Source organism: Prorops nasuta, unplaced genomic scaffold (genome assembly GCF_024137725.1).
Source record: "Prorops nasuta isolate Cenicafe-Biocafe unplaced genomic scaffold, Cenicafe_Pnas_1.2 PNAS00015, whole genome shotgun sequence".
NCBI classification, from domain to species: Eukaryota; Metazoa; Arthropoda; class Insecta; order Hymenoptera; family Bethylidae; genus Prorops; species Prorops nasuta.
In genome coordinates this window covers 3,696,646-3,723,567 of record NW_027116812.1, presented here as the reverse complement: position 1 = coordinate 3,723,567, position 26,922 = coordinate 3,696,646, and the positions used below count along the sequence as shown (strand labels likewise).

Here is a 26,922-nt window from a genome sequence, read left to right as displayed (position 1 = left end):
TTTTTTAATTGCTATGTATGTCAAATCTATTCAACTTATAAAATTTCACTTTTTCGTTTAATATTATAATAGGATAATGAATGTAATATATTTTTATATATTAGTCGTAAATAAAAAGAGACCAAACTTGTAAGTGAACGAAACATCCATAACTTTAATGAAAGCCTGTTAATTGGATAGTTTCATAATTTTTCAATCGAAATCGGTTTCCAGATAATACTATGCATTATATATGTACACCATTTAATCCACGTTATTCTTAATTCATTGAAACTTTGGTATTTTGTTGTGTAATGTAAACTGCATTTTCTTGCTCTAGTTGCTAATTTGGTAATAACAATTTATCTTCATCTACAAGATCATTGACCGTGACAGAATAAGGGCTACTTCGTAGAAAATGGTATTTCTTTTCCCATAAAATCAATTAATCGCTAAATAAGTGATCCATGCGTCTTCCATACACTATACAGGGTGTTCAAAATATCTTCCGAGTTTGTACCCTTGCAGGTTATCTCGAAAAATAAGCGTGCCAGAAAGAAATGTTGTAAATACTTAGTTTTATTATTTTAAAGGCTCTAATCAATGACCCTACTTATTTGACCTTGAAAGGTACACTGAAGGATACACGAAGGTCATCTAGAGTTTTTTATTTAGTATATGATTAACTATTCTAATTTTCAAGGAGATACAAAATTCCAGTGATTTAAGTTAATACAGCTCTCCCCTATAATTGTTTCTCAAGACTTCTTCAGTATTATATACAACAGATTCAGTCGATATCTTATCAGATATCAAATTTACTTACCATGCAAGTTAAGTTCTTATCGAATTATGATTTAAACATGTATAAAAATATTTAAAATTTTGTATACATATAATCAGTATTAAATAATTTTGAAATTAAATTTGACAATAGAATTTTTACAGGCATTAAAAAAGAAAGTATATTAATCTTTCCGCTGCTTGAACTTGGTAATAGATAATATAATTTATTAATAATAGGGAGAATGTGCATATGATATAATAATTAATTAATCTACAAACGTGATTAAATTAATATCAAAATAGCTATGTAAAAAATACATCACGCATGAATACTACAAGCACACGAGTATCCATGACATGATAATAAACACATATAGATCTCTGCATTACCAACGTTTGGTACTAAAACTTATATGATCACACAAATATGGTAGCATGTATTGAAATAAAAAATAGGGATATTTTTTGTGTTAACTGCAATATACAGGTGGGGGGATTAGAGATTAGTATTATGGACCCGTTTATAACGACGCTATTTTCCGCTGTGTAGCACTATACAGCTGTTCACAAAGCTATGCTGTAGCACAAATGAATACTGCTGCAAAATTAGCGCTCTTAATTTCATGCTATCAACAGTATCAATATTTGTTGGATTTAAACAAATAAAATTCTCCCACCCTGCTGATCTTGCTTAAAGGGCTCGTTCATGAACTGCGCTATTAGCACTGTCCACACTACTCCGCAAACATTTCAGGCAATTTTCTATGTGCAGCAGCGTTAATAGTGAAAATAGCGTTTTTCACGAACGTATCCAACGCTATTTGCCTAAATTACTTTACCATTGCGCTCGGGTAGTGTGAGCAGTAAAGTTTGTTTTTTTCATCTGGACACTTTTACACTTAAAATATTATAATACACATGTAACGTACGCTGTAGGGAGTGTAGAGTATTTTAATCAAATGTGTAAGCTAGGTGCCACTTTCTACACTTTTCGTCTGCTTATCTACTATTACCTTTGAGAAAGTTTAAAGAAATATAAAAAATAATAGAAGAGTATAAGAAATTAATACCCCAGATTGCCCTTGATTGAAGAATAGAATATACATAATATGTATTATAACAGAGTTGAGTGTAAAGAGCAGGTAAAAAAAGCTAATACTACTTCGCTAAGCAAACGATAATGATAGCTTTATTGGTGTTGGTAGTGAAGATAGTGTGCTACATAAACATATCGTATATCTAGAACATTATTGATTAATGCACCGTGACAAATGAGCGAGCATATATTTGGACAAAATAAAATAATTAGAATCGTATAATAACATGCATATACCAATATTATCCCACACAAACAACACACCAATGCAAACCAGTTCGTTTATCACTGTCCAGACTCTAGTCTCTCTGAAATTCTATGATATATGTAACATAAAATATAGAATTTGATTGACTAGTATGTAGCTCTACTCACAGTATAACATAAACGAACATAGCCACTATAGTATAAGTGTGGATGTCATCTGTGTGGTCTGTTAACAAATGGCGTTGACTTTGCAGTGATAAGAATATAATCAAAGTAAATAAATGGGTAATTGCTTGAGGAAGATCTTAAAACCTTTTCAACAGTCTATTCCCAAGCAAATGGCTGCCGATTCCTGCGAGATAAGAAGTAGCAATTTACCAATAATATTTTTAATCGGCGGACCAGGGGCTGGGAAACGTTTGTAGCTATTAGGTTAACTTATGCTATAATAGAAAATATTTAAAAATATTTACAAATTACGTCACTTAGAGACTCAATCCAGCAAAGCGGCTGAAAGGTATAATTTGGTTAATTTAAATACACTGGAAATCGTTCGGGAGGAAATAGTCTCGCGTTCAGAAATAGGAATAACATTGGCTCACACCTTGATGGAGGGTAAGCTCGTGCCAGCTGACGTATTACTGGAGCTTTTAAAGATGAGGATGATCAAGAGTTTAAAACACACCAATGGATTCCTCTTATCTGGTTTTCCAAAGCACATAGACCAAGGCAAGCTTTTCGATAAGAGAATCAAGCCCGCTGACCTCGTCATCTTTTTAGACGTGAGAATCCAAATTGTTTAATTTTACGATGATATTAATCCACATACACATGTGCACGTATATACACTACAGGTAAGAACTTCCGTAATGGAAGATCGAATAGCAGCAAAGATGGTTACAGAAAACGAGAGATACGAAGATTCTTCCCACGAGGTGCAGAAAAGCATAAATGAATTTGAAAAATTCAACGGACAGATTACTCGTCATTACAATAAACAGCTGGTTGTGATCGATGGTGAAGAGGAGATACCGATTGTCTTCGAAAGCATATGTCTGTCACTCGACAGTGTTCTGCGAAAAAACCAATCTTCTAAAGAGGAAAAGCTTAAGGACGATAATTATATAGTTACATAATTAATTGAGTGATAAATTAATTAAACGTCGTCTATACCAAAAGTTTACATTTAATTGAACAAAATCTGAAATAAATTATTTAACAGAAGGTATATGCTCATGATTTTCAAACGTTATCTTTTAACAGAAAGAAAGAGAGAGAGAGAGAGAATAAATGAAATTAAGTGGTTAGCGAACATCGACTCCAGTTCGACAATATAGAAGATGAAAGAAGAAAGACTGTACATATAGATAGTCCAGTTATATCCCAATTCTATTTCGATGCGATCTGATTTCATCAGCGCATTATACCATAGCTTTAATAGCGATATAGCTAGGGGTGGGGGATGAATACATGTGGGTGTGTACTATACAGGTTGCTTCGAATGAATGAGAATGAGAGTGAGAGAGGAATAGAATAGAGGTGTGTGGGAATGAGGGTAGTATTAGTGGGTAAGGCTAGCTGCCAGTGGCATTTAGGAGGGTTTGCCGAAATTGAAAAGCAGACTAGCAGGGATGGGAGGGTGCTGGTGACAAGCGAAAGAGCGTATCAGAGAGTAATCCTATTGGTGGACGGCACGATCGTGACGTCGCTCGATGATTGGCCGATGCCCCGGCGAATGGGCGTGGCCAGGAAAAAGTAGAGGCGCAGAGGGTGCATCTGCTGCAACCCTGGCAACGATTACCCCGAAGCCACAGGCCGCTCTATAACGCCAGAAATCCAACATGGCGGCCACCCCAGCTCGAACTACCCCCCTCACCCCCTTCATCCCCCTCGCACACCACAGTCATCGCGACAACATACTTCCTGCATCTCGATATTCGCCACCAGCATGCTTTCCACCTCTTCTTCCTCCTCCACCCCCTTATATTTCTCCTCATCTTCATCCCCTAACCCTCCCCCTCTCTCTACTCACCCATCACTATCCCTTCCATCAATGATCCAACCGACCTATGGCTGATTCAGTGTTAGCAACTCTCTACGTTATCCTCCAAAATTCACACGCATCAATCTGTCCGACAGAACATTTCAGGAATCGAAATTGTACGATCAACCACTACTAATCGCTAATCCCCACTTTATCCTCCTCATTTCCCCTTGAATCTTCAACAACATTCTTCTGTACTGTACTCATCAACGAACTCTATCCTGTATAAATTGTTCTCCACTCCCCCCCCCCCCCTCAATCTCTCTCTCTCTCTCTCTTTCAATATTATTATTACAACAAACGAAAGAAAAAATACAAGTAAGAATTATATCGTACTCCGAGATTCAGGATCAGAGCCAAGCAAGGATCAAGTCTCGATGGAAATTGGAACGTGGATGGTTGGAGAGAGGCAGAAAGGAGTCGGTTGAGGAAATAAACTCGATCAGGTCGAGGGGGTAGAATGGTTGGCGGGGTTGAGTTTGGGATTTCCAGGGGAGGTTGGGTCGTTTGGGCGTTGGAGTGGTAGGTGTATTGGTTAGGTACGCAGGCGCTCCCCGTCACCGGCGTCAAACGTGCCGTCTATACGTTAAATCCTGGCGCGTCTGGTTTTTCTCCTTTTTCGCGCGTTGCCTCCTGATCCCGCCTTCAAAAGTGCCCACGGACCAATCGGCTGGCAGGATGCGACGACCGGAGTCGAGGACGACCGGCACACGACAAACGACAACGTCGTCGTCGCCACTGGCAGCGTCACCACCACCACCACCTCCACCACCGCCGCCGCCGGGACCACCACCACTTCCGTTGCTTGCTGCTCCTTCCTGCCGTTGCTGTCTGCCGCCAACGACCATCCGCGTCGTCCAACTCCACGACTGATCGCCTCTACCTGCCAACGTCGCGACGTTCCAAATACTACCCCCACCCACCACCACCCACCCCACCCCCACCCCTCCCACCTCGCGATCTCTTTCATCGACCGACGGCGATGCGGCAAATCACGAGAAAAACGCGACACCGTCACACGCAATTAGCCTCTCTCGTCAAAAGATAAACAAGCCTCGTGTCTCCGAGATAAAGACGCGAAGAATAACACTCGTGCATTCCTTCCGGTTCCTCGTCCGCTTCCTTTCCTCCCAACCTCTTCCTTCGCCGCCAAATGACGCCTCTCCAGAAACCACACGATCAATCGAGCCTGTGGCCGCGACACTTCGACGTCTAATCTCTCTTGCACCACCAGTAGTGATCCTAGGATACTCGCCCAAGGATAATATACATAGGTTTGTACCACTTTCATTTTAATCTCTCTATCTCTGGTAAATCTTCTTGTATCATTTATTATTCTACTGGACAGTGAAATTGGGCTTTTAACTGGTGAAAATGTGTCGGGTTCTTTCTTTTTATTTGTGTGCTTTTGGAGTTTTGCCTGGATTCTTCTTGATCGATTTGTGTGTTTCAGGGAATTTTACAGTGATTCTAGTTTGTTTTTGTCGTTTCGGGCGTCATGAATGGATCGGCGAACATCGGATCCAGTGACGATCAGCAACATCAGATTCAACATCAACAAGCTCAGAATGAAAGTGGCTTGGAGCATCCCAGAAGTCCTGCTAGTCCTTTGAGCGTCCGTCATGGTGAGTACTTAGAGACGAAAAAGTGGAGGTTCGTGACATGTTTTTTTATCGTCTGCTGTTTCCTTTCTCTTTGACAAAACGTCTGGAAGATTTATTTGTTCAGAAAAGACTGAATATTGTATTCATGTAACGCTTGTTCGTGTTTCACGATTTGCCAAGACTGGGTTGTGGATTAAAGTGGCGAATAATGTAGGTTTGTTGTTCCGTGGCATGAAATAACAAAAGTAAATGCGGGAATCTTTATCCTCTTTTCCACTTGTATATATTTATCGTTTTGGGGGTATGGTATAAAAATAAATAACAGAAATATGAGATGCAAACTGATATATTTTCTTGATTTTCTTGCTGCAATATAATTAATTACATAATTAAACTCGTGATGATAAAAGTATAAAACGTGAAAACTTGAAATTAATTTATTGTTTTAGTATAATACAATCACTCCGCGAACACTGATACTCTGCTGATGACAATATAGTTTGAGAAAAACTGTTATTTAGTGATTATAACTTTCCCACCGCCTTTGTGTTATAACACAATTGTTTTACACACAATCGTACTTATATTTCTCTGGACCATAACTGACATTAAGGCGTATCACGAATATCGCGATGTTAAATGTAATCCTCGAGGGTAGCTGTCCTTATTTGTATGAGTGAGGGGGGAAAGAAAGCCGGAGAAAGGGGGTAGCGCTGCGGTACGTCATTATTCCATTAGAGTAATCAAATCTGAATAACTCGAGAAAGCTTGAGGCATTGCTAACTTAATCCCTATTAGAAACATTACTTCATTTATTAACTTTATATAAAATTTACTGTGCTAGACGACAGGTTAACCCTGGAACGAAATGAGATCTTAAAATTGTATAGAGCCGAATAGTAAATATAGAGATTTTCGTTAGCTATTATACTTTTCCTTAGAAAAAAAAAACATGAACTATTTTTTTAAGAATTTATCTGAAAGACGAGATATTTTATAAAAAAAAGTTATTAAACAGCAAAGATTTTACTGTTATTGGTCAACCTCACGTATTTTTTAGCAGTAAATTTTACAAGATATTTGTTTTTCTTATATTTTATAGTTATCAAATTAAAAACTATTATTACCAGAATTTGAAGCAAATATGCTGTATTAATTACAAATGGCATATGTTTTCTATCACCAAAGGTCGAGTTTAATAACACCATCAGATTTATTGGTGGACCCGATAAAGAAATGCAAAGGGAGAGAATTGCTGTGGAATAAATGTTAAATTTAAAATTGATTCAATGAGAAATGCAATGGATTGACGGGTGGGCAACTGTGATGCAAAAGTACGTCTAGTAGGGGCAGGTCACGGAGTCGTTAATCGAAGAATAGAGAGGGTCGTAGATAGCGAGCGAACGAGCAAGCGACGACGTTACGCCATTAAGCTAATCGAATCTTGACTGCTCACCGATTGCAGGGATAGCAAGGACTTGGTTAGAATTAAACAAGAAAAGATAAATTACGCACTGTAAACTATAATGATCACACCTATTTTTTATCAAATTTTAACATTCCGAATCACAACAAGAATTCTAGTAAACGTTAAAATTTATCCTTTATTTTTCTCTAACATTGCCAAAATTTTTTAACAAATCTTAATTATAAGTTTTACATTATCAAATTAATACTGCAGATTGCTTCTAAATGATGTTCTAATATCAAATTATACAATAGAATAAGAAAAATAAGAAATAGGTTAGATGCCACTTTTTAACAGCATGAACATTGTCTAAAAATATTAGTATATATTTTGCTTAATGTCCCATGACGAAATTTAAACGCCATATGTAAATAAATTATGTTTTGCACAGCTACTCAAGAACAATATCCCTTGTATAATTTTCTTCCCACTTTATTTGCTTTTTAAATTTGCTCCAATATGTGTGTTTGCCACACACTACCTTACGTTGTTCCACTTTTCAATAATTCGATCTCCCTAGAATTTCGATGAATTTAATATTTGGAAAGCTTTAAATTATAAATATATCAAGAGTTCTATGCAGTATTAGAGTTTTAGTTTGGGTTCAGTCGCGGTTTGCTCAGGTTTAATTATAAAATGGAAAAATAGGAAAAGATCTAGTGAAACGGTAGAAAGGAAGCTTGTGCAGAAACGTGCAAGGATGACGGGGCGAACATTGTTGGAGCAAGAGAAAGCGGAGGGTGTCAAATTTCATTAGCATATCAATGCTGGCGGATGGCGAGGCGCCACCTGCGACCCTGTATTATGGGATCATCGTACTAGTGCCAGGCTCAGAAGGGAATCAGGGGCTTTTCCAGCGAAAGGTCGGAAACGATCGAGCCACCCCCTCTGTCTTTCTCTTCCTATATCTCTCTCACTCGTTGAACTAATTGTTAGCACATTAGGGTGCGTTGCACGCGAATTCCAACTCGCGTCCTGCGTTCATTGCCTGCAAATTTTGGCTTTTTATTTTCTCTCTCTCATGTTTCCCTATTGCAGCACTATATTAACCATGCAATTACGGATCATATGTGTGTATAATACATTATCTAAATAGAAATCACGCGATTGGTCAATAGAGAATTATTATTTTGTAGAGAATATTATAGATTTTATACAGTGTTCCACTTAATTTGCTCCAAAAGGTAAACATAAAAATTCATCTGTCTTCGTAACGATAAAAAAGATCAATTTTTTGCATAAAACTTTTTTGTGCCTGAATAAAAAGTACTTTCTTAATTGTCTTATGAAAAAAATTGATATCTCTTATATTTATGAAGATTAATGAATTTTTAAGTCCATGCTTTAGGGCGAATTAATTACAACATCTACGTACTACAGGAATTCTTGTCTTCTGGGTGTTATTTTTACACTCCTTAGTCCTCTTTGCTTAATCCTATATAAATGACAATTAATGGATGAATTTCGAGATGCGAAACTTGCAGATCAATAATTCTATTCGCGAAATGCAGCCAAGGAATTATAGAGGATCATATCTAATGGCTTTTTGAATTGTTACTTATACATTTCTTCTATTGTGTTCTAATGCTGTATGCAATTTTTACGTAAGGGAGGGATGGGGATGAATATTAAGAAATGAAATACGTGATAACACGGGGCATTCCCGCCTCTAACAGAAAAGAAGGGTATATACCCCTATTTTATTATTGCAAATGAATGTTACGTATCAACACGATCAAAAAGCTGGATAGGCTTATTGACCATAACGTGTGCTGAATTAATTTGATCGGCTCAGGCTTAAAGTTTGTACTGGGTACAGCATAAAGGAACGAAATGCTTATTTTATGTTCTAAATTTAATATCGAATAGTTATCCAATTGGCAGATTATTTTATCCTTTCAAGTATTTCTATTTATTATTACTATTATACACAATCATCATAATAACACGTGCGAAAATTCACATTGTATATTTGAAGTATTATAATACTACCGAGTGGCTGGAAAAAATTTACCAAACCAAATTTGCTGCTCGCCCACTCTGATATAAATATTTATGTTAGCGTGACAAGAAGAACATCGAGTCTCTTTACTTTCTGAGCTTTTTCTGAACTCATTTCCCGATGTAAATATTGTTTGCCTTTTTTATCCAGTCCTTAAGCCTTTTGGGGATACCAAAGGAGGACCGATCCCGAAGGGGATTGTTTTCGTAGGCAACCTAAGCTTCCACGTTTAAGTATTCGTTCGAGCAAAACAATTCAAAGAGCATCAATTAAATACGTTTCAACCACCGTTCAAATGACTTTATTTATAAAAACACAAAGAAATTTATACAGATTTGAGTCAAACGTCTCAGAAAATTCCTTGTCCCATGCAAAAACTCCAAGATCGGATGAATCCTACGAAATTGTTTCATTTACATTTACGATAAATCTTGTTTCGACAATTGTGCAAAGTCTGCAATTATTAAGATAATTCGTTGTTATTAAGAGAAATTTTAACAAAGTAAAATAAAAATGAGATTATAGATGAAAGAATTTTTTTGTCGAATATTCAATTTTCCCAATTGGCCTTACAGATTCCGGGGAGAGCAGTGTGATTTCACCGGGACTTCCAGAGCGTTTCAGTCCACTTCCGGTAGGAGCGACGGGATCCACGTCGAGTCACGATCCTTACGCGTCGAGCTCCGTTCAGGATTGTCCTGTTGCGCTCTGCAGAGGAATGTCTGCTGATTTTCCACTGTCCAGATCGCCTTACTTGACTGCTCTGGGCAACGGGCACCCTCATTTATTGACGCAGTCCCAACAACAACAGCAAGTGCAGCAACAGCAGCAGCAGCAACAGCAACAACAACAGCAACAACCGCAACACGGAGGAAAACCACCTAGGAGTCTTGGCTTGATCTGTGTTGTGTGTGGAGATACCAGTTCCGGAAAACACTATGGAATTCTTGCGTGCAACGGATGCAGTGGCTTTTTTAAAAGAAGCGTACGCCGAAAATTAATATACAGGTGAGTTTCTTTTTTGCTAACTCAAGAATTAAGAAAAATTAAGGGAAAGCCTAAAGCACCATAGCAAAGTATCAAAAAACGTGACAACGTATCAAATTGTACCCAAGAATATTCGAGGAATGTTTCTGACACTACAAATTTACACAGATATTAATTTTGAAGAATATTCTATAAAATTCTTATCAACAACGGATGTACTCGACTTTTTAAACAAAGTAAATAACAAAAATTAATATTTAAATTTCCTTCAGCCTGATTCTATAAAAATTGAAAGAGAGGGGGGAGAAAATCCAAGTCACCATTGTAGAATGTGAAAAACTTTCTGAAAATATGGCAATGCATCAATTTATGTCCAGGAACGTTTTTGACACTATATGTGCTATGTGGAAGATTAATATAGCAGTTTGGTCGTGCAGTCGCGTTGAAAGTTTAACCGAGCATATAGGATGGCGCCATGTGGGCCAAGTTGAGTGGGCTCATCGTATAATACCGGTAACAATACGAAGCGATACAATGCTTAACCCACGAGGCTCATCCACCAACGCCACAGTGGACAGCCACAACCACACAACGCCATGCCATACAACGCAGTTTGCTTCGATAGCTTACTCTTGGCACACTGGCGCAACATGTGCACGCGCACGCCTTTGCTGCACTACTGTATGATCGAGGAAGAGCGCGAGAGAGAGAGAGAGGGGAAGAGGGGATTGCAAAGCCCGTTTGAGAAACTATTACCATCCCTTGGGAGCGACCATCGATCTCCATCGAATCCCTCTCAACCTGGAATCGCTCTGTGCCTCGTGTGAGATCCCTTTACAACTTTTTATTATTTTCTCCTCTCTCTCTCTCTCTCTCTCTCTCTCTCTCTCTCTCTCTCTCTCTCTCTCTCTAAGTTTCTATCCCCTCCCCTTTTTTTTCTGTATCCGATAAAGTCAAAAATTTGTTAAAAACGAAGACTCAACGATTTCGTTTAATGACAGTGTATATAGTGTCAAGTTAATTTTAACTTAGAATTATCGTCTGACTCTCTTGTACAAGGTAATTACTATAATATTTCACTATTTTCTTCTCGTTTACATATTTCTTTACTTTTCTGCGGAAATTAGAGATTATTTAGAAAGTAAAAGAAAAAGGAAATTATTAAAATTGAGAAAATTTTTTTCATTTACTCTATCTGTAATTATTTATCTTCTTCTTGAAAAAGTTATATTACTTTTACCATTTTTTTTTAATTTTACTCTCTTTCACCCCTCCCTTTCACACCCTCCTTACGATCGAGTCAAAGATTTATAGAATACAAAGAACAAACGACATTTTTAATAATAATAGCGCTCTTATATCAGCTGTGCGAAGCTGACCAAAACAGCTGAGCTGCTGGCAGTGAGATTACTCGCAGAAGTCTGTCATGTTTTGACAGGTGATAATACTTGACTGACGCTTTAACAATGTTTCTCTTTCACTGACTATCGTACTTCACCCGCAAAAACTTCAGAAAATACCTGCGTTCTTTTTCACCTGCACCACACTATACCGTACACCAATATTCACCAATCAAAATGAAGAAACAAAGTCTCATTTGAAATTATTACAGCAGAGGAAAACGAGAAAGAAGAAATTCTGTATCATTAACACTGTGGAATCAGTCGGTTTATTATTTTAATCTGGCGAAACGTCGTTTCTTTATCGGTGCGTCGACAAAAGCTATCAACAAAATATTGGATAAGCAAAAATAAACGAACCTGGCGGAAGTGGTTTTCCGTATTTAAAGAAAATGCTGCCGGGCAGCATTTTTGATAAAAATGGCAAGGTAATTTTTGTAATTTTTGCAAAATGTCGTATATAGGTTGGGTGGAAAAGTCGGATAATTTTTTACTCCTCGGGAATCTCAGAGTGTCAGATGGCCGTAACGCTGTAAAGACTGAAGAGGCTCTGCACAGATAACCAATTATTCGTGGACGAAAGAGGGTCGAATGGAAGGAGACGCGAATGCGACAGATGCGCCTCGATCCTATCCTATCCTGTCCTGTTGAGTTCGACCCAACTTGACTGGATATGGTCTCGATCCACGACGCGACGCGACGCAACGCCACGCACCGGATTACCGAGATCGGTTAGATACAATTAAATCCATCATCCGTCGATAAGATGCTCGCTCGCCTTATTCCATTACATTATTGTCCCACCCTATATATATATACATACAACGACAAAATGCCCATTCAATTCGAATCTCGTTAAAGCAATACCATTTGCGTTATATAGCTCGGCAATCAAAGTTTCGCAGGATCGAATTACCATATAATCGATATGTGTTATATATACACTATGTATTTATGTATGTATACAAATATAGAAAATAATGAACATTTGAATTTTCCTGCTAACAAGTAAATGCGAAAAGTGAAAATTTGAAACGATCAAAATGAAAATTTTCACAAATCTGCAATTTTATCTTCAATAATTTCCTTATGCCATGATTAATTACTGTAAAAACGTTATTCAACTTGGTAAATTTTTATTATTTTCTTGAAAAAAGTAGGGAAAAAGACAAATAATATATATATATATAGAAAGTTCGAAATTTGCACTTTTTATAGACCCTTGGATAATTATGGAAGCTGTAACTCGATAAAGCAAACAATGCTTTTGACGGAAGAATAGAGAAATGCGTAAATAAATGTGTCTGATGTGGTTGCTAAGGGGGAGAGTGGGGGCAAATAGAAGGAAGAAGCTGTGGTTTGGGTTTAGGATGGTCGATGTGCGTAAGAGAGAAGCGTGCGTGCGTTCGGGCGTGCGTGCGTGCATGCGTTCGTTCGTACGTGCGTACGCGGCAATGAGGATGCTGATGGAACAGGGGAAACGGGGGCTTTAGTGGGGTGTGAACGCAAATCAATTTGTACGACCCCCGCTGGCACGGGAGCAGCCACCCTTCCGCTGGTGGCAAAAGCTTGCCTCGGGACAAGATAGTTCTGCTGGAGGCCGCACCGATCACGCGGACACCTTGCGTGTGACTGACATTTGTTAAAATCGTGCTAATGGCTATATAAAAAGCGACAGAATCAGTTTCACCTCTCTCTCTCTCTCTCTCTCTCTCTCTCTCTCTCTCTCTCTTTCTGTGTGAATGCTGCAGTTCCACTACGAATTTTAAGAAATTTATAATAAAGCTTTGAGATCCTCTTTGATATAGAGATGATGAATGTAATAGAGAGAGAGAGGGGGGGGAGAAGTTTCCGTGGAAAGGAGCCAGTCGGAAATTGAAGAAGATTAAGAGGATAAGAAGGGATGTACGTGATGTTACGGTGGGCCGCCAGTCCGAAGAATAACCGAGTTAAGCCAACAATGAAAGTAATCGAATTTAACACCATCTCCTAAGCACGCATGCCAGATTTTCGACGAGAGTGCTTGTACATGCTCGTCTCTCTCGCAAGAGTGTGAGTCCACACACGAATACATAGACGTTGGAAAATTAGGACAATATAGTTGATTAGATTCTATAACAAAATCTAGCAGATCCCGATTAAAAATTGTCGAGGAAAGTGTGTATCGCGCAAGAGTGTGAAGGTAAAGGGAGAAAGAATTAAAGAAAGCATAAATTATTTCGTTGCAGATGTCAGGCTGGAACAGGAAGATGCATCGTGGACAAAGCGCATCGCAATCAATGTCAGGCCTGTCGCTTACGTAAATGCATGCAAATGGGGATGAACAAGGATGGTGAGTATATCGTTACACCTAGCTATATCTGATATTCCTTCATTTATCTGGAGCAAGTGGAATTAGCCTTGCATCAAAATTCTTACGTTGTCACGTAGCTCCAAAAACGTTGATTTTTGCACAACGTTGACAAATTTATGAAAAATTGTGCACCTCACAGTAAGCTATTACTCTTTCTTCCATAACGCTGCGTGCAGCCATCAGTCAAGTGTCTCTTACGAAAGATGGTGAGTGAACATACAAAGCTGGAAATTGAATCTTGTTTAAAAACAATTATAAAAATTATGGAGGGGTTGCGAATCCTTGCGAGTGTTTGGGGAGAGTTGTATTAGGATTAGCTGGGTATATATATAGAAAGATGGTTATGGGATTTGGTCAAAAGGTATGATGGAATAGTTGAGAGGTCGACGCAGGGGTTTATCGGTATGATTGGTATTGGCGGAGTGGCGCGGTATCAATCAGTGAATTCCGAAAGAAATTGGGGGTGCGCCGGAGGGAAGAGTGCGAGCTTTTATACGTTGACGACATAAATAACTGGATAAAGGCGGAGTCGAAGGTAGAGCGGGCAAGGAGACAAGCCAAGAAGCCGCTTTCGATTCGATTCAACTCTTAATGCCTTGGAACGAGACGTGAGCGCACCTGCCCACACTACAGCCCTTTTCTTCCCTCGACGTTCCGCCTTCTTTATCCCCCTCCCTTTTTCCTTTTCATTCCCATCTCATCCCTCCCCCACCACCCCTCACCCTCTTCCTTTTTTCTCCACCGTCACTCTTTCCCCTTTTCCAAGCGCCCGCAATCTCGACTTGCTACTAAGTTTCTTATTGCCGAACTTGATGTCGTAAGAACGAATTGGATCGGATCCAATCCCTCGAGGACTTCTATGCGACGCTTTGCCAGAAATGCCAACTCTCACTCTCACCCTCTCCAATGTCTCGCTTTACCCCCACGAAATCCCATGCAAAAATTCCTCCCTCCCCCCTCACGATTTCCCATAACTCTTCCTCATATCCGACGCGATTGTCTTTTCTCAACTTTATACACTTTTTTCTAACTCAAAAGAGCGATCCTCAGCGTTTTAATCGAAAACAGTCTTTAATTAACGCGTAAACTCAGTTTCTGGACGTTAAACAATGTTTTGACAAAATTAAGAAGTTTCCTAAAATATCAGTGCTATTAATTTAGATTGAACGAATTTTTAATCAAAGCTTACATATGTTTCTCCTAAACAAACAATCTTTAGACAAATTTCCAAAGAAAAATTAAAAACACTTCAGGTTTGCTCCTCGTTTCGTTGGAAGAACAATTTCTGATTAAAGCAAATGTATGGTTTCTCCGGAATAAAAAAAAACTGTTAACGCGACAGTTTTATCGAAGTAAAGGCGGAGTCTTTTTGTTGGTATATGTAGGGCTATTAGGAAAGACGCGTTAGTGTGCGTGAAGGCGTGTGATGTAACATTGATTGTGTGCTCGGCTCCGTAAACAGTGCGGTCGTTAGCGTTGGTCGCGTGGCTCGGTTTGCCGCCCGAAGGGTTAATTGGAGGAAATAAATGTATGCAACGAGCGGTACGCCATGCAAAGCAAAGGGAACACCCAAGTATCTGCATGTTCTCCGGCTGCCTCTGTGATGCTTCTCCGCCTATTTCTGCTTGTCTGCTCGTGTCTGCCCGTCGACCGTTAATGGTCCTCGCGTGGTTTTACTCCGTATCCTTCGAATTTTCTTGCTCGACAATTATCTTATTGCTAATACTCGAAACGCACACACATGCGAATAATAAGTCTCGATTTCCTAGACGGAAAACTCGTTAGCTCGAAGATGCATAGTTGGTACGGTAATGGAGCAGCAGGAACGTTTATGCGCTGAAAAAGAAAAAAGGAAGATGCTATGATGTATATACATATACATTTAGTATATAGCGTGTATATATGTGTGTATATATAAAAGGTAGAAAAGAGGGTAGATGGAAAAGCCAGGCGCGTCTGTGCAAAAGGCAGAGGGACCCTATTAAAGCTAGCAGGGAAACCAACGAGAAGACTGCGATGCAGCAAAACGAGCAAGCGTCGTACTTTTTATTATTATTACGAAATTACCGAGCTGCCCTCGCTTGTTCGGTGCAGGGTCAAAAAGGGCCGGAGGAAAATGCTCGCGAGCACCCTAATCGCGTCTCTATTAACTCCAGCCGAGTCTCGTCGTCGCTTTTTCTTCCCATCTCTTTACCTCCCATTTTCTATTCCACTCTTACCCTCGACTCTCTTTTTATACCCTCTCATCTTCCCACTTTCCTCCGCTTAACTCGACTTAATAGTCCTTTTCTACGCGAAAAAAAAGAAGGATTCTCTTTCCTTTTTGTCAACTCCATGCGTCGCTAATTGCTATACGAATCTTGCTCATGAATGTTCATAATAGAGCTAATAACGATAATGAGAAAATCAATATTAAGATGTTCGCTTCCATGGTAAAATTCAAAAGAGGCAATAGGGGTGAGAGAGTTATCTAACAAGGATGAGCAAACAATAAGCGGAAGCGAATGAAGTGGAGAGGGTAGACGAGATTCTGACTCCTGGGCGTCCGCCGAATGCGAAACGCTTGTCAGACGCACGCGGTCTCTCGTGACATAACCTCCAAGTTACGTGAATTTGACGAGTGGGCGGTGGCAGCTTCCTTGTTCCCCGATTAATCCCCCTATTTCAGCCAAACCTCCTTTAATATTTCCATAACGTGAAAATCTATTCAGTTCCCTCCCTCTCTCCTTTTCTCTCTCTCTCTCTCTCTCTCTCTCTCTTCCTTTTCATTTTTTCATCCAATAAACTTGGTTTATTTAAATATCAAATAAGCTCATTTTATATATAGAAACTTTATTTCCGTATAGTTCTGCAAAAAATAATCTATACCTCATAAATGCTGCCATGAACATTTCTCCTTTTTAACTGGACTTATACCACTTTCAAATTAAACGATTTATCCTGGCAGATTGATAAATTAATATCGAACAAATGATTTGAGGAATAAAATTCTTAAAAAATTGTTTATATAGTCCTTGACTAAAAAGTTAGTGAAGATTAACATTTTTTTTATTCAAGACCTCGTTTATTGATAACAGTATTTAATAACAGTCTCCTATTCTTCAGACACAGCTTGGAGAATCAAAGAACTAATAGGAAGGTCCAAGGAAGCTTCAAAGAAGGGAATGTTTATATCTGAATAATTTTATAATCAAAAACTAAATAAGATATTGCATAAGAATTTTATTTTTCAAATCAATCACCCTAAATGAATCTATATTTGAGCTAACTCTGGACACCTTGTACAGTCCTTCTCCCTCTTCAGAAAAATAAACTTATGCTTATAATTATATTAACACATGATCCACTCATATCAGTTGTACCTTAAAAGGAGCATATATACGACTACTAGCTGTAACTGTAGCATTGAATAGACAACAAGAAAAAATACACGACTATAATTAAACGTGATCTGTAGGAGGGAAATGCTCTTGTTGCAGCGGTTCAGAACGAAAGGCAGCCACGAAACACAGCTACGATAAGACCGGAAGCTCTGGTGGAAATGGACCAGGAACGTGCGTTGCGAGAAGCCGCCGTGGCTGTTGGTGTCTTCGGGTAAGTTAGTGATTGAACATCGAGATTTCTCGTACTCGGAAAGAGAAAGAGAGAGGAAACGTGATGTAACTGGAGAGCTTCGATCGAAATACGTCAAGTATGTTTAAAAAAGCGCGCGATCGATAATTGGAATCGAGATGGAAGAGCGAAGCGTTGGCACGTTTGATCTTGGCTGCAACGTTCTATCGTGTTTCGCCATCGTGAGCAACACACGCCACGCCGAGCGTGATCTATCATGAAAAATTACCTTTGACCAATAGCCTGTAGGGAGCCGTTTTCAGGTAACCGGGTAGCCAGGCCGCGCTTAATGAAAAATCCATAGATCGCCAAGGGGTGAACACGTTAAAAACGACGTCGTCATCGGTTCATCGTTATACCCCCCCCCCCTTCCCCTGCCCCTTACAAAACCTCCACGACAAACTTCCACTTTACTCCAACTTCCCAGCGACAAATACCTGTCGTTTTACAATTTTTTACTCTTTTTTGAAAATTGTTATATTTATTTCTTGTAAAATAGCCTTGATAAAAAATAATCATATAGTATAACAAGACGTGATACGTAGATGTTTATCTGTGCATAATTATACATGGAGATTATTTTGCTTCCAATGTAAATTCCTACAATTTCTAATATAATACAAAAGGATTGGTTTTGCAAATATTTATTATTCCTCTTATGGAAAATTCATTTGTTCAAGATTTTTCCTCTGTATCTCGTATACCTTTTTGCAAATCTGTTATAATAACTTATTCTTAGAAATTGACTCGTAGGGGGAAATTATTCATAAATTATCAATATTTAGGAATAATACCAGGTGGAATTTGAAAGCCAAAGGGGTGAACTTCCATTTTAATTCAACATCCTAATGAAACATTCCTGTCATTTATTTGTTTTTTTGCAAATTGTTATATTTATTCCTTGTAAAATAGCCTTGGTAAAAAATAAGTATACAGTATAATAAGATATATAATATATGTATATATGTCTACCTATGCAGCACGATAGATTCATGACTCGACGATGAATAGAGTCTTTGAGACAAGGGAGGGGGGGGGGGGGGTGGATAAAAAATCGAGTAGAAAGGGATGGATGTGGACACTAGTAAAAATGAATTTTCTATCCCACGTGAGAATTGAGATCCATTCTCGAGTCTCCACCAACAATTTGAGCGAAAATTGCACGAGCACGATCACTAGCCGACATGAAGTCGTTCTTCTTGCAGGTAAATGCATTTCTCGCTTCTGGTGAAACAACGTCAGGATTGTCACCAATATTTCTTTCCAGGCGTATGGAAGGGACTGGCTCGTGGTGTTTTTTGCGAACGTCGCTCTCGGAATACGCAAACTTTCTAGCGACGTCAATCTCATACCCACTCATGCCTGCTCCTTCGTAATCCCCTGTTTCCTCTTCATCATATTCGTCCGCAGCGTTCATTGAACATTCTCGGTTAAGATTTTCAGATTTTGTCTTTCGTACCAAATAAGTGAATCTTCTCTCAATATCTGCCCTTGCGGTAGCGTTTTCTCGAGCATTTTCGCTTCTGGCGGAACTCACCGGAATACTGTCCAACATGTTGAAGAGTTTATCGAAGGATTCGCAAATCTCGTCGAGGGAACGTCGACTGATCAGCAGAGAACCCTCCGTGTCCCTCTGTTTCTCTCGCAACGCTTTGTCCAAAGCCTGAACGTTGGATTTCATGATCTGCAGCTGGTATTCCGCAGCTTTGCGACGCGATTTCTCCTCGGCTAATAAATTATCCGTACGCTTCAACTCAGCCGAGAGTCTCTCCTGTTCTATTTTAGCGTCAACCAGCTGCTTCAGGATCTCGATCATTTCTTCCCTATCTGATGGTACTGATAGGGACTGTGGTGCTACTGCTGGTGCTTTATGGCGACGCTGATAATTCATCCTCTCCTTTGTTTCCGCCTGTTTTCTCATGGACCTCAGCTCCAGCTCCAGATTCTCCCTTCGAGATCGTTCGTTCGCCAAAAGAACGCTTTTCCTGTTAGATTCAGCCAGCACTCTCTCGTAATCAGAAGCACGATCATTAAACTGCTTAGTTTTAATAGGTTTCACAACTTTGCAAGGGACATTAGCAACGAACCTACGATCTTCACGAGAGCTCTTGGCCCTTACCATTTCCACTGTTGCAGGACTCATCTCGGCAATGTCCATCTCAGGAATCTCTTGAAAACCATTGGTTAGTTTGTCAGTAGTCTCGTCCTGACTCTTCGTTGGTTCCTCATCGATGGATCGTCTGGTATTCCTTACGGTTTCTTCAGGATCCTTCGATTCCTCAGCCTCATGTGAATCAAGGTTTTCAAAAGCACAAACGGTTCTAGAAGAAAACGCTTCTTCCTTGTCTTTCGACTCTTTTGGAATCGAACGAATTTGAGATTGAAGGTCCAAATACAAGCGAGCTTTGGTGAACGCTCTTGGCTCGTGTTCTCGTTGTCCCCTTTTCTCAACGATCCTCGGAGAGGACACGAGTGTTCTACTGCCCCCACGTCTAATAGTGTCAGGTTTGGAAATGGCTATTCTCCTTCGTGGTAGCACACTCTGGTAGGATCTTCTAGCTTGACCAGCGAAAGCACTCTTCGGTCTGACTGGCAATACCTCGCCATAAGGACTCTTCTTGCACGTAGCTGAAGCTATTCTTCGGTTCTTCTGGGGCAAACCCAGCCATCTGTACTCACTCGTGCAGGATCCATTATTGTTCTCCTCGAGTTTCCTCTCCACTTCTCTAACGAAATCGTCACTTAAGTTGGAATTCTCTCTAACGTCTAATATCACCAGAGTTTTGTTATGCTCCAGTAGTTGCAGAATCTCGTTAGCAACACTGTCGGTCAATCCACAACGCTGCAAATCCAAAGCCTTTAACCACAGACTATCTCGAACAGCCTCTATGATCTCCCTGAGTGCATCATCACCGATGTTCGAGTTGTCGTTCAATGTCAGTCTACGAAGACCTTGCATATCTTCCAAGTTTGGTTCTCGATACCTCAGCGATTCTTTCCAAGCATCGTGATACAACGACAGTTTCTGCTTGCACAGTGCCGCCGCTAAGATTGGTCCAGATTTTGAGGTTAAATTGCACTGAGCTAAGTTCAGCGATTGTATGCTCTGCACGTTGGATATTGTGCGACAAAGCAACTCGCATCCACTGTCACCGATGTACGTTCGTTGAAGGGACAAATGTTTGAGTGTCTCGGTGGAGGTTAGACCAACGCAAAGCACCGCGAGACAATCGGCTGGAAGTGGAATTCCCTCGAGTTCCAGGCTCGTCAAATTCGAGGAATTTCTCACGCATTGACCTATACTCTGCGATAGACACTCCAGCACGTAACGCGTGAGAACAACTGGTGCTCTTCCGAGTCTCGCTTTCTCCTCGGAATTCATCTCCTCGAAAGCTTTCCTGTACTGACTTCTGCTCCTTATTCCTATCGACTTTAAATTGCGATCGAGAGACAAAGCGTTCAGGATTGGTCCCCAGTCATCCATCTTCACGCGATCTGTCGTGAAATCCAAGCTGTGAGGCAGCGTGATGCAAATTATTGGCAAAGGTCTGAGCCGCTGCTGCTTGCACAGCTCCATGTAGATCGTTGCGAAATTTCGTGTCAGAGGTAAAGCCATTTTTCTCTTGCCGATGACTCCTTTTTATTTAGTACTGATTGATATATTCGACGTACTTGCAACTAGAGTCGCGGTTGATAGTGAAGGAGTCTCAAATCTATCCAACATTCGTTTCCCTCACTCTGCCCTCGACTTGACATTAAAAACTGATCGACACCTTGATCCTCCTCTTCGACTGAAATAAAATATACTTTTTGGTATTCTAATTTTTAAGAAACTTCATTCGCACTAGTTTCTTCAAACGAGTTAAAAAGTAGTTTCGATGGGGGATGGTATATAGGTTATAACAAAACGTCTATATCGATGAAAATCAAGAGTTTTGCAGTGATGTGTTTGTTATTTGGAAATTGATATATTGGTTAAGGGTTGGATGGGAAGGGAAAGATTGAAAAAGGATGAAGGATAATTACAGGATAGGGCAATGTTTTATCTTCGATTAATTAGTATTTATCTTACATTTTATCGGTCAAAGCAGAAACGTTTCGTAAACATCCGATGTACCGTACAAAAAGCCGCGTGTATGTACGTAGTAAAAACCATCCGAAGTTTGGCATGAAACGACGCTGTATGAAATTTCATAGAAAATGATTCTTGAAGCGGGCACCAACGAGCTTCGACTGTTTCGTTTTACTATTTCATACAGATCAGATTGATATGATCGTGTAGTTTTTTCTTCAAGTTGTGTTCCAAAATGCACCAGCAGTGAATTTTTAAACATGATTCCTTTTAGAAAAGAAATGATTGCGTATTATTTATTGGCTGCGTTTAATCGCATAACTGCTGTCTCAAGACAACAAGAAATTCTCGATGCGATTGGTCAAATTGAAAAAACGCTGACTGATTAACCAATCGTATCCAGTGTTTTTCGTTACCCTGCCACAACGCTTATGCGATTGAACGCAGTTATTGTATCCTACAGGGAACAGTAATTTTTATGAACTTTTTTCGTATATGTATGTATAGAGTTACAGATTCTCACTTCACGTCATTGCGTTGGATATAGAATTCTTTTTAATTATAAGCATTGAAGTACGAAAAACGTGAAATTATTCTATTTAGAGTACAAACAGTATTATTTATAAAAAATGAAATCTAGTAAAATTGTAAGAAACTTTAATACAATTTTATTAAAAACGAATTAATAATTTTTTATTAGGCCACCAGTATCATTGGCAATGGCTCGATATACAGCTCCACTACCTCTGCCTACTGTCGCTCCAACATCGAATTCAACGAGTGTTGCGACGCCACCGAGACAAGATAACGATGATGGTGAGTCACACTTTCTACATCTTTAATTTCCAATATAGTAATCCCAATTTATCCGAATATTTTTCAAAAATTGTTTTATACTTGTGTTCCCTAAATGATCATCAATCAAATATTTTCTGCAAATTAGTAAACTATAAATAACAAGTTACAAACGCATAATTACTGATAAAAGAAGCCATAAGTAGAAATATCGTCGTTCATAATCTCTCGTACTTCTACTCTAATTCATTACCAACTAAAATCAATATTCATCAAATATGAAATCCTTTGTCATACAAACTTGCACACATATGCATACTTATAAATACAACAAATATAAATGCCATTATTGCAGTTTATAATAGACAGCTAAAATGTACATTCACACCAAATAAAACACTTTCCTCTGAAATGAATTAAATAATGATTTATGAGCATAAAAATAGGATGTAAATTGAGAGGAAAACTGAATATAGTGCAACGTGACACATTGATGATTAGGTAACGGATCGGAAGATAGTATAGATGTGACAAACGAAGAGCCATTGACACCTGCCAGAAGTGGATGCGCCCAGCTTCCCCCTGTTCTACCGTCGCTATATTCACCTACGAGCGTCGAGACGGTATACGAGACCAGCGCGAGATTGCTGTTCATGGCAGTGAAGTGGGCGAAAAATTTACCATCGTTCGCCAGTTTGCCATTCCGAGATCAAGTGATTCTATTGGAAGAGGCCTGGTCGGAGCTGTTCCTACTAAATGCAGTGCAATGGTGCCTCCCTTTGGAATCCTCGCCTCTCTTCAGCGCGGCTGAACTCACAGCTCTCACTCTTTCACCCCATCAACATCCACACTCGGGTGGTATTATGCAGGCATCCACTGGAAAACCGAGCCAAGTGGCTGCTGACGTCAGACATTTGCACGACACACTTCAAAGATACAAATCAGTCATGGTTGGTCCTGCTGAGTTTGCCTGTATGAAGGCAATCGTCCTCTTCAGACCTGGTACGTTATAAATTCCATCTTTACAGACACGTTTGAAAAACTAACCCTTTCGTACTTGGCTTAGACACAGAGAAAATAATTTTGTGTTTTAATGAATTTTCAATGCAAGTTTCTTTATCATTAAATTATTCAGCTAAATTTAAAATGAGGCTTCGGATCCACTCGATATCCATAGATTTTTATTTTATGCATTTACGTCTGAAATAATTGATCAGTTTCGTTGTTACGTTTTATTCAATAGAAACACGAGGTTTGAAAGATTCCAGCCAAATCGAGAATCTGCAGGATCAGGCTCAGGTGATGCTAGGACAACACGCAAGGGCCCAACAGCCCACGAGTCCAGCTAGATTTGGGAGGCTGCTGCTGCTGCTTCCATTGCTACGAACGGTCCCAGCTTCCAGGGTGGAATTGATTTACTTTCATAGAACCATAGGGAATACACCGATGGAAAAAGTTCTCTGCGACATGTACAAGAATTAACTATTAATTCCTTTAATGATCCTGATCAGTGTGATGAGTAATATCTCTTTCGTTACTCGTTTGCACTCGTAGATTGTAACCCGTAACGCTGCCAATGTTATCAACTTCGTGTTGTATATTTGTATAACTAGCCAACTGGTAGCGAGAGATAGATTCTATCGTACTTCGTACTGTACTAAGAAATATACGAGAGGAGTCGATTGATTAGCTTAGTTGATTAGCATACTTACTTAGAGAAAGCAACAAAAATCCCCCAAACTTCCCACAAACGCTTTATAATCAACATCATAGATGGCCTAATCCCACACTCTTTTCGACATCCTTTCATATTTTCTCTTCTTAACGATTACAAGTTGGGTCTATTTTTGTCACCTACACTTTCTGTGCACTTCTTATCAAAAGTGTATACTTCGTGCAACCTTTAACGTATGGATTTCTCGAAGAGAGTGCAGAAAGTACAGACTACAAAAACGTGCAATGCCTATTGTCGACTATGAAGGGAGGAAAAGTAACGATAACACGAATTCGCGATAACATCTACACGGCCTCTATGAAATTAACTGTATGCATATATGCTATACTATATATACGTATAGTTTCTTTCAGGAATTGTAAAAAGAAAAAGCAAGAGCTAAATGGACAGAATAAACTGGACAAAATGATATTAATAAACTGGACTTACATATAGTGGCAATATCTTTTCGTTTTTACGATTGGAGAATAACAATTTGTATGTATAAATGAGTAAAGATGTGCATACATACAGGGATGGTAGCTGAGAATAGTTAATAAACGTTTTGCGCCCTGTATATGAGTACGTTTGTCTATAGTAAAATCTCTAAACGGTAAACTAAGGTTAATGAGGAGTTACGCTTTAAGAGGTATCGGTGACAAATTGAAACAGGGTATTTTTATTATGGTGAGTACCTAATTTGTTTATTCATAAAATCTGTTTCAAAAACAGTGAGAATATTAAAAATATACATCTTAATAACGAATAAACTAAATCAAAGCTTTTTAGTCACGTGGAAAACTGCGCAAAAGTTTATTAGACTTAAATAATTAACGTCTGCCCACACAATGAGGATTTTCATGCAAACGTGATGGCAATTGTTATGGTTTTTAATGTAACATTTTTTTCTCACAATTTCCTCAAATTGTCTTCCATTTCTTCATTTTTCTCGCAAAGAACTACTTTTTCTAGTTCTCCTGAACGTGTTAAAAGTTTTTATTTCACGATAAATGTAACGATGTGTTAATGACAATGGGAGCTGATTTACAGTTTTGCTATCGGCTCACGCAGAAAGTGATACCTGCACCTACGTGTCCCTTTGAATCATATTTTACGTAGAAATACGGGAATTTGGATAGACAAATTTATTTTTCAAAAATGTGTGTGTGACTTTATCACTATTATTATTTATTTTATTTAAATCGGCTTTCACGAACAGCAGCTCGGATTTATTATCCCTAATTTTCAATTAATCGAAAAATCCTCTAAGCTCTTTAAAATGAAGAGATTCGCAAAGGTCTCAGATTGCATTAAATAGAATACTTTAATAAATCACAGAAACCTTGCAGAGGAAAGATCAAGGTCTCCGTCTCTCAATTTGTTACCGATGCTCCTTAACTTTAAATTTGGCGAGTGTTGAAACTCGATAGAATGGCCGTAACGCTTTTATCTACAATGTAGACATTTTTAACGTGTTTGGCCAATGAAATTGGAAAGACAAACATAAGTATTCGCTCGCTCGTGCTTCTACCCTGTATATTTCGTGTTGTGATACTACATATATTTGCTGTAAAATTGTGATCATCGAAAAAGGGATGATACGCATTGTAACTATTGAAATACTTGTAATAAAATGTGAAATGATAAGCGAGAATGCAGATGATTATTCAATATATATATATATAATAATAAACTACCCTGATACCTTTTTCGTTTGCTTCATATACATATGTATTTATAAAATAAATAAAAGCAAAACTAAAAAGAGAATTTGATGAATATTATGATTCCAATAGGGTGTCATTAAACGTCAATCGATGTGTAACGATTTTGAGATAGTGGCTGCTGCATAAACATAGATATTTATTTATCAGCGTGTAATCCCTGACTTCCCCGAGGGGTTTGCCACATGGCAGTTTGACGGTCCCCGCGAGGGCGGGATAGCCCTGTGCCACCGTCGCTTATAAATTACAGCGAGTTGAACGAGGTTTAAGGGCCTGCTTAAGTTGTCAAAGCAATCGGGGAGTTAAATGCCCTGGCGCAGGGGTGCTTCAGCTCGCTTAAATGCCTTTTCCATCGCTGCGTACCGCGAAATTCCTGGCTTAGCGCTTTTGGCTTATACCAGCAACTGTCGCGTCGTCGATTTATTCCCATTTCTATGGATTTCCCATTCGCCGTCTCTTTCTTCATCGATCAAAATCACTTGGCTTTAATACCAATCTCATGCACATTCTTCGAATATTGCATAACATCTGAGAGCTGTATTGGACGATCGAAGCCTGCGCAGGGTGCATGGATCGAAATTTTCTTTCGACAATTTCACTTGACGCACGGAAAGGAGAGATTGGAAATTGAGTGTATGCTATATATTCTATACGGTTGAGTTTCAATAAGCAAATATATTGTATATTTAAAAGAGGGAAGAAAAGAGGACGAGAGGAGTGAGGGAGGGAGGGAGGGAGAGAGAGAGAGAGAGAGAGAGAGGCAGGGTAAAATATTGCGTGAGAGGCAGTCGATGGAGAGATAGTCGATGGTTGGGTACGGTATGGGATGAAATGGGGATGAGATGGAATGGGATGCGATGGGGTGGAGGTCGTTGTATTGACTCGGTCTTGCGGTGTAGGGGCGGAGTTTTCGACTTCCACCTACGGAACGGTAATGGGGGGAAGGAGTGCTGTGATGGAAGGGATGAGAGGGGTTGAAATGGCTGGGGCAAACGATCCTGCAGACCCTCCCCCCACTTTGCCCCAACAGCAACGAAACTGCCGCTGAAGGGTGAGCCAACAATGGCGTCGAGACTTGT

The 26,922-nt window shown here is 39.3% G+C and overlaps 3 protein-coding genes across 3 annotated transcripts; 2 read left to right on the top strand and 1 right to left on the bottom strand.

Annotated features, from left to right (window-relative positions):
* Positions 1-2,349: 2,349 nt before the first annotated feature.
* Positions 2,350-3,204, top strand: LOC136778833 (adenylate kinase isoenzyme 1-like). The gene is made up of 3 exons (XM_066735962.1): positions 2,350-2,485; positions 2,558-2,850; positions 2,923-3,204. Exons 1-3 carry the CDS (start codon positions 2,350-2,352, stop codon positions 3,202-3,204), a joined length of 711 nt encoding a protein of 236 aa, XP_066592059.1.
* A 1,807-nt stretch (positions 3,205-5,011) lies between these two features.
* Positions 5,012-25,807, top strand: LOC136778916 (photoreceptor-specific nuclear receptor-like). The gene is made up of 8 exons (XM_066736096.1): positions 5,012-5,386; positions 5,566-5,737; positions 9,762-10,194; positions 13,802-13,905; positions 17,406-17,520; positions 22,311-22,426; positions 22,907-23,407; positions 23,649-25,807. Exons 2-8 carry the CDS (start codon positions 5,611-5,613, stop codon positions 23,885-23,887), a joined length of 1,635 nt encoding a protein of 544 aa, XP_066592193.1. The 5' UTR covers positions 5,012-5,386; positions 5,566-5,610; the 3' UTR covers positions 23,888-25,807.
* LOC136779153 (leucine-rich repeat-containing protein 45-like) lies at positions 18,638-21,154 on the bottom strand. Its single transcript, XM_066736554.1, has one exon. The coding sequence runs from the start codon at positions 21,152-21,154 to the stop codon at positions 18,638-18,640; it is 2,517 nt and encodes an 838-aa protein (XP_066592651.1).
* Positions 25,808-26,922: the final 1,115 nt, after the last annotated feature.

Bases quoted from the DNA above. Each gene is read 5' to 3' on its own strand.
- LOC136778916 (XM_066736096.1), top strand. From the start codon at position 5,611: ATGAATGGATCGGCGAACATCGGATCCAGTGACGATCAGCAACATCAG. The intron at 13,906-17,405 runs GTGAGTATATCG...CTCTTGTTGCAG, and splicing joins AATGGGGATGAACAAGGATG to CGGTTCAGAACGAAAGGCAG. The intron at 22,427-22,906 runs GTGAGTCACACT...ATTGATGATTAG, and splicing joins GAGACAAGATAACGATGATG to GTAACGGATCGGAAGATAGT.
- LOC136779153 (XM_066736554.1), bottom strand. From the start codon at position 21,154: ATGGCTTTACCTCTGACACGAAATTTCGCAACGATCTACATGGAGCTG.
- LOC136778833 (XM_066735962.1), top strand. From the start codon at position 2,350: ATGGGTAATTGCTTGAGGAAGATCTTAAAACCTTTTCAACAGTCTATT. The intron at 2,486-2,557 runs GTTTGTAGCTAT...TACGTCACTTAG, and splicing joins CGGACCAGGGGCTGGGAAAC to AGACTCAATCCAGCAAAGCG. The intron at 2,851-2,922 runs GTGAGAATCCAA...TATACACTACAG, and splicing joins ACCTCGTCATCTTTTTAGAC to GTAAGAACTTCCGTAATGGA.